The sequence below is a fragment of the Populus trichocarpa genome, chromosome 4 (assembly GCF_000002775.5).
Source record: "Populus trichocarpa isolate Nisqually-1 chromosome 4, P.trichocarpa_v4.1, whole genome shotgun sequence".
NCBI lineage: Eukaryota > Viridiplantae > Streptophyta > Magnoliopsida > Malpighiales > Salicaceae > Populus > Populus trichocarpa.
The window spans coordinates 1999578-2017163 of NC_037288.2; the positions used below are offsets into that span (position 1 = coordinate 1999578).

Consider the following 17586-nt stretch of genomic DNA (forward strand, 5'->3'; position numbering starts at 1 on the left):
TAGACTGTAGGTGGTCGTGAGGGGCCACAGCCTTCCAAATTTTGCAGCCTTACATTACAATCCTTACACTTTAGTTTATTTTAATAAGGTCTTATGTTAGCCCCCACGAAGTTCTGTGTGTTACATTGAAGTCCCCATCTTGTTCGTAACTTGCCCCTAAAAATTACAAAGTAATTTACCTATCTGCAGCTACTCATCATACATGTTATTTGATGTTAGAAGAAAATTCTTGGACACCACATATCATGATTCGATTGCTTGGTTCTTAAATATAGGTATAGTTATATGTTGATTTCTTCGATTATCATAAAAAACTAAAAAAATAACATCAAACTTGGGACTGAAGTGGAGGATAGATAAATTTACAGGACGTTGGACATTTCCCTTTATATTTATTATGTGATTTCTTCCACAAAGACGATTGAACTTGAAAGAATCAGCCATCTAATCCAAGGAAACATAGCAGATTAGGATACAAATCCTTTCACATTAACTAAGTTCAATTTATTCCACGCGTGCATGACGAAGACAACGGCCAAAGCTGCTTTTCCTCATGGAAGACTGAGTTGGTTGAATACTTGCAAGAAAATGTTGTTTATATGCCACGTATACCAAGTCAAAGAAGACGATCAATGTTCATACCATAAATTTGTTTATTTAATTCGGAGATTCTTAGTATCGTAGACAAGTTTGCAAAGGAAGAGTGAGCGTATCATTGAGCTTATGGCTTTTTTGCAAATGCTTTTCCTTCTTTGTCCCATTTTCATGCATTTTATTGTTCCCATTACTGCTCAGCCTGAAATCAACTTTCAACTTTGTGTAGCAGAGAACGGTAACTACACAGAAAATAGCACCTACCAGGCTAATCTCAAGTACCTACTCAACTCTGTTTACAGTAACACAGAAATCGATTACGGGTTTTACAATTTCTCTTACGGAGAAAGTTCTGACAAGGTTTATGCAATTGGACTCTGTCGAGGAGATGTCAAGCCTGATGCTTGCCGCGACTGCCTCAATTATTCTAGCCGGGTACTAACTGCACGCTGTCCAACTGAAAAGGAGGCTATCATAGGTTTCGACAGTTGTATATTACGATACGCAAGCCGTTCCATATTTGGCCTCAATGAAGTTGCCCCATACTTTTTCGTGTACAGCTTAACAAATGTCTCAGACGAAAAAGGATTCAACAGGTCTTTGAATAGCTTGTTGGATAGCCTACAAGATGAAGCTGCAGCTGGTGATTCTCGTCGTAAGTATGCAACGCGAAAAATCAGTGCACCAAACTTTCAGACTATATATGCACTTTCGCAGTGCACTCCTGATTTGTCACAGACAGAATGCAGTTCCTGCCTCCGAAATGCTTCCGCACGTGTTGGACAATGTTGTCAGGAAAGGCAAGGAGGAAGAGTCATTTATCCAAGCTGTAATTTTAGGTACGAGATTAACCAATTCTATGAAATCCCAATTGGTGAAGACCCATCTCCTCCTCCATCGAAAGGTATATATCCTGAAAAGTTTAGCATCATTGTCTGCCTTAATTTTTTAAATGCTGTGAAAATGTCTAGCTTATACTGTTTCCAGTTATCAGACTAATTCCTGACAATAGACATGTTATAACTGGATAATTTCATGGATTTTGCAGGAAAAAACAATACAGTCATCATCGTCATCATTCTTTCAGTTGTTATTTCTGTCATGGTGATTCTTATCATCAGCTTCTACACGTTTTCAGGAAAGAGGAAATCAAGAGAGAAAGTTAAAAGTGTTGGGTTGTTGCCATTGCATGTGCAGCAAATGGTTGGCACCAACCATTGACTATTGGCAGCCACCATTGTTGAATGAGCTGGAGACGGTGGCCACCATTATTGACCAAAGAACAAGTGGAGCTGCCATGGATGCCTATAAATAGAGGCATATGTTAGAGAGCAAAATGAGAGAGTTAAGAGAAGGAAAGTAGAGCCAAAGATGTGAGAAATGTAGGAGAGAGTGGGCTGCCAAGGCAGCCAGCAGTAGCTGCCATTGCAGCACTAAGAAGAGAGAAATAGAGTGAGGTTGAGAGTTGCCAAAGAGGGGATGATTCCTCCTCCTCTATCGTTGTAAATCTTGTACTCTCCCTATATAATGCAATGGCTTCTCCCGTTGATGTAGGCGGTTTGCCGAACCACGTTAAATATTGTGTCAGTGTGCTTAGCCTCCAATGGGCAAATATCAGAACATCACCGGTCGGAATTCCCTACAATTGGTATCAGAGCACATGGTTTAAAGGGGTGTTTGATTTTGCTCAAAAATGAAAGTTGTCAAAATTGTGTTTTGACCATACCACTGTGTAGAGGAGGACGAGCCGAAGCCACTGGTGAAAACGGCGTCAAAATCGGACGTCGGACATGGCCGCACTCTCCATCACTCTCCGGCAGGGCGTCTGCCCACACGCCCCACGCGTCTAATTCGCCCGGATGAGTTGACCCGACCCGAATACCAGTTGACCCGACCCATGTGACTGACCCGGATATGAATGACATCAGCATGATGTAAACGTGATGTCAGCGTGAATAGTAGACATGCCAGGGATGACATTAGCATGATGTAATTGTGACATCATCATGTACAGTAGCATGGCCCATAATGACATCAGCATGATGAAATAGAGATGTCAGCATGCACAGTCACCATGCCATGTCAGCGTCCAGTCAGCAGACACGTCAGCACAGTGGGCCCACCTGCCACATCATCAGCCGCGAGCCGAGCCGAGTGAGCCGAGCCGAAGTGGAGCTGAGCCGAGCCGCGAGCCGAGGGACAGGATCCAGTGTAGCTGATCCTACGTGCAACCGGATCTGAGATTGAATCTGAGCCGTTGATCAGGCCAGAATTGTTTTGATCAAATCGTAGCCGTCTGAAGTGCGATTTGGACGATTTCAGACTTGTTTCCAGCTAATTTGATCGTTCCGGATGCAATGGTACGGTCCGATCGTTGAGATTTGAGACCGAAAGTGGTGGTGGTGAATTAACAAAAGAGATTGCCCGATCAGGAGACATCTGAAGGTCATCATGGTGGTCGATGGAGATGAAGAGGAAGAAGGTGCACATGTTTACCCAATTACATGTGCTGAACTGCTAAGTGGGGAGAATTTTAACTGCCTTGAAGGAAGGCAAAATTGGGACACTCTGGACACCCGATCATGTGGATAATTTGAGGTGAAGAGTGGAAATTGATGAAGACCAATCTTGACGAATCTAAGAACTGGTAGTCTCGCCAGATGTTGAGAAATCAGGTATAAAACCGGGATACCCCAAGATCACTTGTAAAGGAAAGCCACAACAAAGCTAGCAAATGGTTGTATATACGAAAAGGCAGTACGGTGGATAGATACGTTCTAAGAAGTTCTGTCTAGGAGATTGGGTTTTAAGCGGGACCAGTGTGACCCCTCCAAATCTTTCCTGGGAACTTGCTTAGTTGAAGAATCATCCACACAGTACTATTTTTGTATATGTAACAGTTTGTAATGAAACTGTTGAAGACTAGCAAGATGACGGTATAAAGGAACAGTTGAGTTCCGTATGTTCAAGGATCTGATGGAGTGGTGATTTCTCCAAAGAAGTTAGATTCAGTGACTGTAATTTCTCGAAAGGAGAATTGATGAAGACCCTGATAATTGAAGAGAAATACACAAGGAGATAAAGATTGACACCCTATTTTGACTTGGATAAATGTTGTGACAGGATGAGCTGCTGTCAAACATAAAAGCACAGAATAGGGAGAAATCTGGAGAACCGAAATTGCATGAGAGCACACGGAGATTGTGCAGGAGTACCCGAAGGATCCAACGAGGTACTGTAATGAGACAACAGATGCAAGGAGAAGAAGAGTTCCCAGATGAAGCTCAGAGTAGAGACTGTGTGAAAAAGTTGTACAACAGGAAGTCTCTTGTGCTCTTGATAAAGGCAACAAGCGAGGACCTTTCCAATGCATGCAAGGATGGAAAGATGAGCTGTTGCAGAAGCACCTAATTAAGGGGGTGCGACCGCCGATGAAAGGCGAAGACACCAAAGAGAGTTGGTGTGGGTGGAGCTATCAAGCAGAAAGGCGTAGAAGCTCCAAACATAGAAATCGAGGTGGAGGATTGCGAGGAGTATAACACAACTCTCTCTTTCTATGTGATCAGTGGCAGTGATCTCTCCCAAGTCCACATGGTGATAGAGAATCTTGGAGCCATTGGAGACATCCCCGATGAAGGAGGATGTGACCGCTTCATGACGGACGGAGACACCTCAGGCAAGAAGGTGTGTGGGCCATGAAAGGAGCCCAAGTACAAACCGCCGCATGACGACGAGCCGAGACACCTCAGGCAAGAAGGTGTGTGGGCCATGAAAGAAGCTCAAGTACAGACCGCCTCATGACGACAGGCGGAGACACCTCGGATGGAAGGTGTAAGGACCATGATATGAGTCCAAGTTCAGACCGTCTCATGACGACAGGCGGAGACACCTCGGATGGAAGGTGTAAGGACCATGATATGAGTCAATGTTCAGACCGTCTCATGACGACAGGCGGAGACACCTCCGATGGAAGGTGTGAGGACCATGACATGAGTCCAAGTTCAGACCGTCTCATGACGACAGGCGGAGACACCTCGGATGGAAGGTGTGAGGACCATGATATGAGTCCAAGTTCAGACCGTCTCATGACGACAGGCGGAGACACCTCAGGAGAAGGTGTGAGGGCCATGATAGGAGCCCAATTACAGAATGCCCCAGAGCCAATGTGATGGCTGGATATAAGTGGACACGTGTATAGCCAATGAAGAGGCTATGATGAGTATGGAGACAAATGCAAGATTGATTTTCATGGATATTGCCCCCATGCTAAAGATCAATGAGCTAGAAGACATTTACCTTGGAAAATAAGTGGATGACTTGTGGAGCATTAAGACGCGACTGCTATGAAGAAGCAGAGGGCATGCGCAGGTTCCGAGAACAAGTTGACTCTTGTCAAGGTGGTGAGCTCGGTGAAGGCATTGTAATACTCAGAGTATCAAGACATATATGGATCAACCTTTAATGGGCTGCCCCCATGGTTTAAAGTGGAGAGCTACCTGGACTCTTGAGACTAAGAGCGGGAGACTCACGGAGAAGTTAGGCGTGGTTCCTAGGGAGGAACAGAGGGCAGACGCAACTCCGGGATAAGTAGACTCTTGGAAGAGTGGTGAGCTCGTGATCACATTAAAATACTCAATGACTGTCGCACTTGGAAATATCCGTTTGAGGGGGTGTTGTAAGCCTTGGTGTAAGGCTTGATAAATCATTCCGGGCCAAGCATGGTTGATATGCTTGAAGGGGGATGTTGTTCCAGAGACAAGCGTTAAACACTCTTCAGATGAGATATGACAAATCATCTGGTTGAAGTGATCCTTTGGAGTTAGCAAAGGGGTGCTTGGATGACTCTGGTGATTAAAAGGTTTGGCAAGTACCTGGAAACTTGGCCAAAGACGCTCTCAGAATGGTAAGCTTGGAAGAGCTGCAGAATGCAAGCATGTGCTGAAGAAGCAAGAAGACAATTGCCCATATGAATGGCAAAGGGGGTGATTGTTGGGTTGTTGCCATTGCATGTGCAGCAAATGGTTGGCACCAACCATTGACTATTGGCAGCCACCATTGTTGAATGAGCTGGAGACGGTGGCCACCATTATTGACCAAAGAACAAGTGGAGCTGCCATGGATGCCTATAAATAGAGGCATATGTTAGAGAGCAAAATGAGAGAGTTAAGAGAAGGAAAGTAGAGCCAAAGATGTGAGAAATGTAGGAGAGAGTGGGCTGCCAAGGCAGCCAGCAGTAGCTGCCATTGCAGCACTAAGAAGAGAGAAATAGAGTGAGGTTGAGAGTTGCCAAAGAGGGGATGATTCCTCCTCCTCTATCGTTGTAAATCTTGTACTCTCCTTATATAATGCAATGGCTTCTCCCGTTGATGTAGGCGGTTTGCCGAACCACGTTAAATATTGTGTCAGTGTGCTTAGCCTCCAATGGGCAAATATCAGAACATCACCGGTCGGAATTCCCTACAAAAAGTAAGACATAATTTTTCTTTTTTGTTCATCTGGAAGCCCATTAGGTCTTGGACTATATATTGAATATTGTTTTTGGCATTTCAGAGCAAGTTTTTCCCTGGGCTGTTAAAGATTGATTTCTGAATATTCAATTCCTTTGTTCAATTCAGCAACTGCTTAAGTTTACGCCACATAAGAATCTGGTTCAATTCAATAGTTTTTTTTTCTCTCCTACTTGCTGCTTCAGGTGGATCAGTGGATGATGAAATTACCAGAGTGGAATCCTTGCAATATAACTTAGAAATCATTCACCTTGCAACAGAAAATTTTTCTGAAGTTAATAAGCTTGGACAGGGTGGATTTGGTTCTGTGTACAAGGTACAAAATATCAAAATGTTATATATCAATTAGCATCCATCAAAAATGAGTTGACTGTGTTAATATATATATATATGCTAGAGATATTGATGTTTTTACTATATTTATTTTGCTAACTAATGAGAATCGAATTCTTGGAAGGTTAGTTTCAAGCATTCCTACATGGTTGTGGTCATAACTCCTAACACCCTTGTTGCTTTCAGGGTACCCTTCCCAACGGACAATATATAGCCGTGAAGAGACTATCTAGGGATTCCACACAAGGAGAGCAAGAATTCAAGAATGAAGTCCTGCTGGTGGCCAAACTTCAGCACAAGAATTTGGTCAGGCTCCTAGGCTATTGCTTTGAACAAGAGGAAAGGCTTCTTATCTACGAGTTTATGCCTAACTCAAGCCTCAACAACTTCATTTTCGGTACGGCCATGCCTCCTCTTCCAAAACATTTCGATGGAGATTACTGTCTAAAAATAGAAAAAAGAGAAAGAACTAATTCCTGCAAACAAAGCATAAACCAGCAGTTCCTTTATTAAAGCATAGTACTTTTTGATTCATCTAACTGCCATAGTTTACTGAATTTTTAGATCAAACCAAGCGTTCACAATTGGACTGGGAACGACGTTACAAGATCATAGAAGGCATTTCTCGAGGACTTCTTTACCTTCATGAAGATTCTCGTCTCCGGATCATTCACCGTGACCTGAAACCTAGTAACATTTTGTTAGATGCAGAAATGAATGCTAAGATATCAGACTTTGGCATGGCAAGGCTGTTTGCAGGGGATCAAACCCAAGAAAGTACAAGCAGAGTTGTTGGAACCTTGTAAGTGTTTATCAGAAATCAGGGAATACCAAAGTTCCTTTGGTTAATTTTCTTTCTATTTGACTTGAACTAGAATGCAATAACAAATTATTATTTGCAGTGGATACATGCCTCCAGAGTATGTAATGCGCGGACACTTCTCTGTCAAATCGGATATCTTTAGCTTTGGTGTGCTTGTTTTGGAAATTGTAAGTGGTAGAAAAAGAACTTTTATCAATGAGGGGGAGGTGGAAGACCTTCTGACATATGTGAGTATGATACTGTCTGACTTGCATTTTTCTTGATCCAGATTGCCAGGAAAGACATCGAGCTAAGCACTTTCCTTCTAACACTCTGCTGTTCTTTTCTTAAAATTTTGCAGACGTGGGAAAATTGGAATAGCGGACCAAATTTAGATAAGCTGATAGATGCGACATTAAGGGCTGGCTCAAGAAATGAAATGTTGAGATGTATCCACGTTGGTTTACTATGTGTGCAGGAAAATGCACTTGATAGACCAAACATGGCTTCAGTTGTTATCATGCTAAGTTCTTACTCCGTCACTCTTCCAGTACCTCAGAAGCCTGCATTTTTTGCTCGCGGTACGGTACTGCCTGGGACATCATCAACTTGGACCGAGTCTGATCAATCCCGGAGTGCATCTGTCCCATTTTCAATCAATGAGGCTTCAATCTCTGAGCTCTACCCTCGGTAGAGTTTGCGGATGGAGGGTCCACCGTTAAGCATGCTATAATTTGTTCTGTATCTCAGGACTATTCTCTTGCATTGCAATGCTTGAAGTGTTTGCCTTTTCCTTTATTTTATTTTTATTTTTTTTGGATTGCCGGAATAAAAGCATTTTATAATATTATAATGGGGTGATGGAAAGTGAGGTAGCGGTTATTTTTTAAAATATTTTTTTGATAAAAAATGCATCAAAATAATATTTTTTATTATTTTTTAAAATTTATTTTTGATATCAGCACATTAAAACAATCTAAATATATAAAAATATACTTTAAAAAAATTAAATAAATTTTAACCAATCTCTATTTGAACCGGACTTTCAAACAAGGTTTAATATTTTTTTATCAAATTTTTACTCATTGTTAGTTAGATAAATTTAGAATCTATGTAAGATTCCAGGCTTTTATTTACAGTCCTATTTTCTTTGAACCTATTAAGTTGGATCATTGGGTCTAAGACAATTCTTATAAAATTAATTTAGGTAATGAGTTAAGGAAGAAGAATTCCAAATTCACTCGTAAATAAAGTTTAATAAAAATACTAAATAATAAAAATATTTTTTTAATATTTAAAAAAAAATCTAATTTAACTTGTATCATAGCACGAAAAAAAAAACTAATTAGAATCCAAATAAAATTATGGGGTTTTCAAACTCAACTTTATATTAATCCATGTATTTTAATAGCAGATATGATAAAATATTATTTCAGATATACCATTTAAAGCTTAAAATGTAAATCACACGTATATAAAGAAGGGGGCTGTCTTTTAAGTGGCAGCAAAAGAAAACAAAAGACAGATAAAAAGTTTAGGGTCGGCTATCACCCGAGAGAGAAGCTCTCTGGATTATGGGTTAGAAGCTCTATGCTGAGTGATTCACGGAACTTCGGGCATAGAAGTTCGGAGTTCAACTTTTGGGGTATGGGGCTAGTGCTAGCTGGACCAGACGAACTCTTTAGGAGGGCCATTTTTACTGAGATGAGACAAGAAACACCCCGTGGACTCGTAAAACATTTAGAGTGTTTTTTTTAAATGAACCTATATCAATTTATGATAACATATGTTAAAAGGAATTGAATTTTCAATATAGCAATTAACAATAAAAACCCAAGCCCTTTTTAATTTTGGTCCTCAAAATTTTATGACTCTTTGTTTTTAATTTCAAACTTAATTTTTTTTTAATTTTATCATTCATTAGGTTTACCAGGTATGAGACTTCATAATTTATTTTAATTTGTTTTTTATAGAGTTATCTTAGTCTTATGACTCGGGTTACAAATTTTACGGATTAACCGTGTTGATCCAAGTCATTATTTTTTTCTTTTTTTAATTAATTTATTTCTCAACTTAATCCTTCAACATTAAGTTGATTGAGAATTGAACTTTATAATTGTTTTTAATTTTTTTTATAAGGTTATCATGGTCTCATGATCTGGGTTGTGAGTTTTATGAATTAACCGTGTTGATTTAGGTAATTTTTTTAGTTTTTTTAATTAATTTATTTTCTCAAATCCATCTTTTAACAATGTAATTAATCACATGTTATTTTTTGAGATCTGTTGTTAAAAAAAGAAGAGGATATTTTTATTATTTTTTATAAGTCATAAAATTTATATTATTTCTTCTATTTTTCTTTGAAATAAACCATAGAAAATAACAAATAAAAAATCACTGGTTTTTTCCCAGAAATCATGCAATTTTCCTGTTAACTCAGGACGTCTCTTTTCTATATATTTAACTTTTTCTTCGTAGTAAATCATAAAACAATATCGCTTGTTTCTTGTACGGACAAGTTGATTGTCAAGTTGTTTAATGTAATATCTATATCCAAGCACATCATGCTCGATCTACCTCACAAAAAATATCCAGCTTTGAAAAGAGATTAAAAAAAAAGGTTTAAAACCTAAAAAAAATCATGCACATAAATTCTTATAGATTCAAATTTGTCGACAGTGATTTTCAAAGCCAGAGATCATGAAAACTTATCTCAAAAACCCCATCAGCAACACAATCAAACAAGTCCACACCTAAACCTCTAGGTTCATTTCATTAATTTGTCAAAATTAATCACAGTTGAAAGTATTTTCTTAATATTTACTTCTCTTTTTTTTTCCCCTCTAGAGGAAGATTGAGAGTTTTGCAAAAGATGATTAAAGAGAACAATTTCATGTAGAGAGAGAGGGGGGGGGGGGAGTTTCTTCATCAATCCAAATAATAAAAACTAAAATGGTGTGAGAATCAGAAATAATGGATGCGCAAGTCCTCGGATCACATGAAAGCATGTGCGAGAAAACCGTTGGTAAAGTTTTTTTTTTTTTTTTTAATAGAATCAAGGATATCCTAAGCGTTGGTCCAGACTAATCCTTTTTTATACCGGGTGGCAAATATTCCCTAAAAAACCGGCTAATCTCAAATCTTGTAAGCGATTAGAGCAAGTCTAACTGCTCCATCAGGACCACATGGTAATCGTTGGTAAAGTTAAGGAGAGTAAAAGGTCCTTCCATGTATCGGTGGTAGTAAAAATCTTATATAATATATTCACATGATTGAATCAACATGACCATGCCATGATGTCAGTGAGACCAATCAAGAGGGATACTTTTCATGGAAAGTCAACAATCGTATCCTAGTTTATCCAATTAAACTGACACGGTTTAGTATTTTAGTTAATAAAAAACACACCATTCATATAATTAGTATTTATTTTTGGTTGAGCACGAAATTCAATGTATCTAATCACATAATTTCTTGGATTTAATTTCAAGTCTATAAATATATGAGATTTCTTTTAAATTTAAAATGTGAACTTGCCCAGTAGGCTGTTTCGAATCCTTCCTTTTTTTTACTCGAGGCGTAGACTGATTTAGATTGAAAAAAAAAATTGATTAAAAATTAAATAGATTTATGACTGGTAAATTAAGATTAAAACCTGATGCTCAACATGTTAATTTATTTTTTTTAAAAATAAAATTTCATCAGAATAATAATATTTTTTAAAAAATAAAAATTATCTCTCCTGAACTCAAGTTTGGTTTTACAAAACTATGTTTATTTTACGTTTTAAAAATATTTTTTAAAAAATTAATTTTTTAAATTAATATTTTTTGATATTTTCAGATTATTTTAATATATTAATATTAAAAATAATTAAAAAAAATAAAAAATAATATCTTAATATATTTTTAATTACAAGGATAAAGCTTCCTAGCTAAGAGCCGAAATCTATTAGCTATTGCAGCCATTCTTATAATTGGTCAGCTATCTACCACCTTTCGTAATGCTCATCTGGTCTCCGTTTTGAAAAAGCTTCCATGGATACTGTACCGCCTCGTGGCCCCAACGTTGATCAAGAAAGCAAGCCTATAAAGAGTGGATGTCTGTCAGTTTAGTACACCAATGTCAGTGCAGAATGCATGGACACATTGAATTAATTATCTTGGCTTTTTCTTTTCTTTTCCTTTTATTTTCATGGGTCCCTGTAATAATTAAAGAAGAGATGTGAAATGAGTGAAGTACATGGATTAATATATACCTTCAGTCAACGGGAAGTTGAGGGCACTCTCCATTGCAGTGGTCGAAAAAAGTGGAGAGCTAAAGGCTTGTTTGGAAGCTCGAGCGAGATTGTGCTGAAATTGAAATTCCAACTTCACGAATTGTCACTTTTTGCTTTTTATTTAAAAATAAATAGAAATATTTTTTTAACATTAATATATTAAAATAATTTAAAAATCCTAAAAATATATTAATTTAAAACAAAACAAAAATTCGTTTTCTAAAAAAACACGGAAATGAACACACCCTTGGTCAAATAAAAGCCTCGAAAAGCATCTTTCTATCTACAACGTAGAAGCTACGCCTCTATGTTCAAACATTGAAAATTTTGCCTGAATTCTCTTTTCTACATCCTCCACAAAACAAATTAATTGCCTGAGAGAAGATATCAAAGCCTTAGTTAGTCCCAATCGATTATTTCAGACTAACAATGTTGTTTATATTTTCTTGCATCCTTCTGCACCTAGCTTCTCTAACCATAGCTCAAACGCAATTCTGTTCAAATGATGTAGGTAACTACACCACCAACAGCAATTTCCGAAGAAACCTCAACAGTGTCCTGTCTTCCCTGGATTCAAATACTCAAATTGACTACGGATTTTACAATCTATCGGTTGGCCAACCTGGTCCTGACCAAGCAAATGTAATTGCACTTTGCAGAGGAGATAATATTGGAATAGACGAATGCCAGAATTGTATTGGAAATTCTTCGGGTAATATCTTACAGTTCTGTCCAAACCAGAAAGAGGCATTTGGAATTGCTGATACTTGTATTCTACGATACTCCAACAAATCCATATTTGGTGTCATGGAAGACAATCCAGTATCCATTCTTGTGAACACGGTCAATGCTACAGATGTGAATCAGTTCAATCAGGCTCTTCAAACGTTAATGAGTAGACTTCGAAGCACAGCTGCTTCAGGGAACTCTCTCCGAAAGTTTGCGACAGGAAATGAAACTGCCGGGTTTGACACCATTTTTGGGCTTGTTCAATGCACACCTGATCTATCTGAGCCGCAGTGTGATGATTGCATCGCTGGGGCTATTCGGGTGATTGCAACATGTTGTGATGGAAGACAAGGAGCGAGAATCACAAGTCCAAGCTGCAATCTCAGGTATGAAGTCTACCGTTTCTTCGGAGTTACACCGGCCACACCACAGCTTCCAGCTTCGCCATCGCCACAAGCACCATCAGTTCCTCCTCCTCCACCACCAGCAGAAGGTATGCCCTGAAATGTTCTCAATTTCCGTGGATTTCATTCTATTTGTTGTCTAATTACGCAGCTATGAATTAGCCTCTCCCTCCGATTTCTTGTTCCGGTCTATCAATTGCGAAGAACTAGAAACTTAAGTTTTTACGATTGAGATTTCAGTAAAAACATGAATTTATATTTAAAAATAATTATCTTTTCATTTCCCTTTTATGTTCCATGTTGGATAAGTTGCCACTTTTTCGGCATGAACAGAAAAATAAGAATAAATGATGTCACCCAAATCATCCATCCCCTTTTGTCTTTAAGGGTGTAGTTGTGGTCATCAATTTATTTTTTTCTACTTGCTAACTATCAAATTTAGCATTCAACTTGCCACATTGGTTTTGGCAGGCAAGAAGAGGAACAATGCACGAACTATCATTATCATAGTTGTTTCGACTGTTAGCGTTGTGATACTTATGATCAGTTGCATCTGCCTCTATTTAAGAATCCGGAAGCCGGAAGAAAACGTTGAAAGTAAGTAAAAACTTGGATGATTAATTATAAGCTCTTATGTACTGTTTGATTAATATATTGAGATAAAAGAAATAGATATAATGAGGACAAAAAGAACAAAGTTTTCTTATACTTTCTATTTTAAAAATATATAAATTCATTTGAATTTTTTTTCCGAGATATATTTATTTTATGTTTTCATCTATATATATATATATATATGGTTTAACAAGTATATCATGAGTCGGTAGCTGTTAGGTTATTGATGAATTAACTTAATTGATTTGGGCAATGATCCAAGCTGACAATTTAAGTTTCTTAAGCTTCAGCTGAAATGTTCATAGTACACACGGGTTTGTGACCAAGTAAAAATTTTACATGAAAAATATTACATTACTGAGATAGACTGTAGCAGCTAATAATCATAAATCGACTCGCTGTGTCGACTGATTAGACAATTTTAGTTCACATGTAGCTTAAGGCCGATCCTAAACACCCTAAAGTTCCCATATAAAATCTTTACTACTCTATAAAATTCAAGTCCAGCCAAATTTTTGTTTGGGAATCAGCCAGACTTTATAGAAACAAGTCGGGACCTTTGGATTTCGAACTTTTCCCATTTTATCATGAGTGACTAAGCACATTTTGAAAGAGTGCATGGCCGAAAAACTTTATATTATATTATTGTAACGATCGATTTGTCATGGCATGGTATATATATGAAATATAAAATCCTAGTATCTTCATTAAAAATAAAATAAAATACTTTAATAAGAAAAAGTATTTTTTTTTTGTTTAATGAAATATACAAACACATTCCAATTTTGTTTAGGACGCGCAATGAAATTCTATTCCATGTTGCAAGATTACAATAACATATCATGAAAAGGCCTATATAACCTAAGTCATCTTACCAATATAAGCCGCAATTTAATAAATGTTCATTTTGATTTAAATTGAGACAAATCGTCTTCCACTCGAGAATTGAACATACTTCTGTAAGAAATTATATTTGACATTTAACCAGTAAAAGTTCTGACGGGCTAAAAATGCTTAAGAAGAGCGTTATATTTCCCATGCAAGTGTGTTAACTTGTTTGTTTTGTGAAGCTGTGGAAGAAATGATAACAGCAGAATCCTTGCAATTCGACTTCAGTACTATTAGAGCTGCAACAGATAACTTTTCTGAGGAAAATAAGCTTGGACAAGGTGGATTTGGTTCTGTTTACAAGGTAATAATTAATTGAATGATATCGATCGTGCAAGAGAGATTCGCATTGTTTGAAATGTAATATTTTCAGGGTACACTTTCTAATGGACAAGAGGTAGCAGTCAAAAGACTTTCCAAGGATTCTGGACAAGGAGATTTAGAATTTAAAAATGAAGTCCTGTTGGTTGCCAAGCTACAACACCGGAATTTAGTTAGACTTCAAGGATTTTGCTTGCAAGGAATCGAAAGGCTTCTTATCTACGAGTTTGTGCCTAATGCCAGCCTTGATCACTTCATATTCAGTAAGGCTACAAATTAAGCTGGTTTTATTTTGCTTTCAGAATCGAATTATGTGCAAGAATACTTTAATCTCTACAAAGTTAGATGCATATATACATTTAATCTCATGGAATTATGTTATATCTCTAGATCAAGCGAGGCGAGCACAGCTGGACTGGGAAAGGCGTTACAAGATCATTGGAGGCATCGCTCGTGGACTTCTTTACCTTCATGAGGACTCTCGCCTTCGAATCATTCATCGCGACCTCAAAGCTAGCAACATTTTATTGGATGCAGACATGAATCCTAAAATTTCCGATTTCGGGATGGCAAGATTGTTCGTGATGGATGAAACTCAAGGCAATACAAGTAGAATCGTGGGGACATAGTAAGTATCTAGATAAGCAGAGCAAGTAGTTAGAGTGATTACAATTATGCTAACTTCTTAATGATAGCCTGCTTCAAATAGGGTAGCACAATGAAAACTGAAACTGCTAGAATCATCTTCAAACATTCGAATATAACCATGTTGGAGACTGTATTAATGTTACTCAATAGAAATTGACCTCATCACTAATGTTGATACGCAGTGGCTACATGGCTCCAGAGTATGCGATGCATGGACAATTCTCAGTGAAATCAGACGTGTTTAGTTTCGGCGTGCTAATCTTGGAGATTGTGAGTGGTCAGAAAAACAACTGTTTTCGTAATGGTGAAACTGTAGAGGATTTATTGAGCTATGTAAGTAGACTCATCTATGGTTTTATAGATGCAACTTCCTTTTCTGCATACTGTCTTGTTTTCAGCTCCGCAAGTTTGATAAATTAATGGTGACTGATCAATGTGGTAGGCATGGAGAAATTGGAGGGAAGGCACAGGTTTGAATGTTATAGACCCTGCTTTGAGCACTGGTTCAAGAACTGAAATGATGAGATGTATCCATATTGGTTTACTCTGTGTTCAAGAAAACATAGCTGATAGACCAACCATGGCTTCGATTGTTCTAATGCTAAGCAGCTATTCTCTTACTCTGCCAGTACCTTCTCAACCAGCATTTTTTATGAACAGCAGCACATATCAATCAGACATATCATCGTCAATGGACTACAATTCAAGGGTGACTAATTCCTCAGAGGCCAAAACTGAAGCTCTCCCATTGTCAGCAAATGAGGCATCAATTACTGAGTTATACCCTCGTTAATAATGGTCTACGGAAGATCACAACCATATGTTTAAGAATAGTGTTTTACACACACATTCTTGTGATGCCTGCGTCATTCGTTAAGAACTCAAATATAGTTTTCACTTTTGGTAGAATGAATTTCTATTTATTTTGTGGTTTTGACATCATGAAATACTTATAAGTTGGATTTACAATATTCTTGTAAAGTGGTAACTTGTCTAAAGTTTATTTGAACTCGATACCTTTTATTGATTCTTGTGTTCAATAAAAAAAAAATTGTTGTTAGATTCAATTCAAATCCTGTCATGGAATGGGTAGCAAAAACTTTTTTATCTCACGACAGTCAAATTATTTTTCATGATGATTTTAAATACGTAAGTCTACATTACTAGCTAGCTTATTATGCTAAGAGAATTAAATTCTCTATGATTTTGATTCTAGTGTTGAAACTTAAGAGGTTAAAAGAAAGAAAATCTCTAATTAAATGTTAAAAGTAAGCCAAACCTACTAATACTCTACTTAGCAAGATCATCTGCAAATTGAATTACCTTCCCTATTTAAATAGTCTAACAGATCTAGTTTTTGAAATTAAGTTTGTAATACTAATGAATTCATTATGTAGTTTCCGAGGTCGTCCTTCATGAGGATCCGACACCTTTTGAAAGCATTCATTGAATCAGTCTCTACGTGCCCGCAAATGCCAAAATTTCTTTGTACGTATAGTGTGTGTGAAGATGATGTTGGTGTGAGTCACGCAATTAGCCAGGTATGGAAATCTTAGATTTAGGAACATGATTGCACCGTAAATATGGTATGGACAAAGAATAGCTTCCAAAAATAGTTGATTGTAACTCTATATCTTGGACTTTGATTGATGGAATAAAATAAAAAATATTATTAATTGATTTTTTTTCTTTTTTTAAGACAATTATTAATATATCATGTGTCCTCATTCCATTGATCAATAGTTAATCAATTTACAAAAAAATAGATAAACTAACAGAGTTTCGTTAAAAAAAAAAAAGATAAAAGATTTTCCCTTCTTTAACGAAATTTTAGCAAAATTTCCCCATGAAAAAGCTTTCCTAAAACCTTCATACCCTGTCACAAATAAAACATTCCCCATCTTAACTCAACATACATCAATCATCATAAAAAACAATCATACCTTGGTCAACCATTCAATCCTTCCTCAAAACCTCACTTCACAATAATTATATAATGTATTAGTTCAAACATGAATGTACTGGTAGAATTGATAGACAGTGATATGTATATATAAATGAAACAGAGGTGAAGAAGGAACAGAGAGTAGAAAGAAAGAAAAACAGAGAATGAATTTGTTATACAGAGAAGCAGAAGACGAAATTCATGCACTGTTATATTATTACTTTTGCTTGAATGTTCACATCACTAATCCTCCGTTTATATATACAATATTAGAAAGATACTATACGGTATTTACTCTTTCTTTTTGCACTGAAATAATGCTAACACATTCACTTAACTAACAAACAATACTAACAGCATTCTTACAATATTAATCTCTAATCTTCTGACACTTGGCAGACGTAGAGCCATTGATATCTTTACAAGAATTACATAAATAATATACTAAATATATTATTTCCGATTGCAACTATTTTAAAATAACATACTTGCAACTACCAACAATAATGAGGAGTACATCT

The 17586-nt window shown here is 37.1% G+C and overlaps 2 protein-coding genes across 3 annotated transcripts; both read left to right on the forward strand.

Moving 5' to 3' along the window:
- Positions 1-695: 695 nt before the first annotated feature.
- Positions 696-8089, forward strand: LOC18097426 (cysteine-rich receptor-like protein kinase 44). The gene is made up of 7 exons (XM_006383904.3): positions 696-1498; positions 1643-1762; positions 6287-6417; positions 6621-6831; positions 6999-7236; positions 7337-7484; positions 7598-8089. Exons 1-7 carry the CDS (start codon positions 724-726, stop codon positions 7928-7930), a joined length of 1956 nt encoding a protein of 651 aa, XP_006383966.1. The 5' UTR covers positions 696-723; the 3' UTR covers positions 7931-8089.
- Positions 8090-11807: 3718 nt separating this feature from the next.
- Positions 11808-16180, forward strand: LOC18109602 (cysteine-rich receptor-like protein kinase 44). 2 transcript variants are annotated; one of them, XM_024599371.2, is made up of 7 exons: positions 11808-12737; positions 13120-13245; positions 14334-14455; positions 14525-14735; positions 14863-15100; positions 15303-15453; positions 15563-16180. In XM_024599371.2, the coding sequence occupies exons 1-7, from the start codon at positions 11945-11947 to the stop codon at positions 15911-15913; spliced, it is 1992 nt and encodes a 663-aa protein (XP_024455139.1). In that variant the 5' UTR covers positions 11808-11944; the 3' UTR covers positions 15914-16180. The 2 variants fall into 2 exon arrangements, with proteins under 2 accessions (XP_024455139.1, XP_052307842.1); XM_052451882.1 differs by lacking the exon at positions 13120-13245.
- The last annotated feature ends 1406 nt before the right edge of the window (positions 16181-17586 follow it).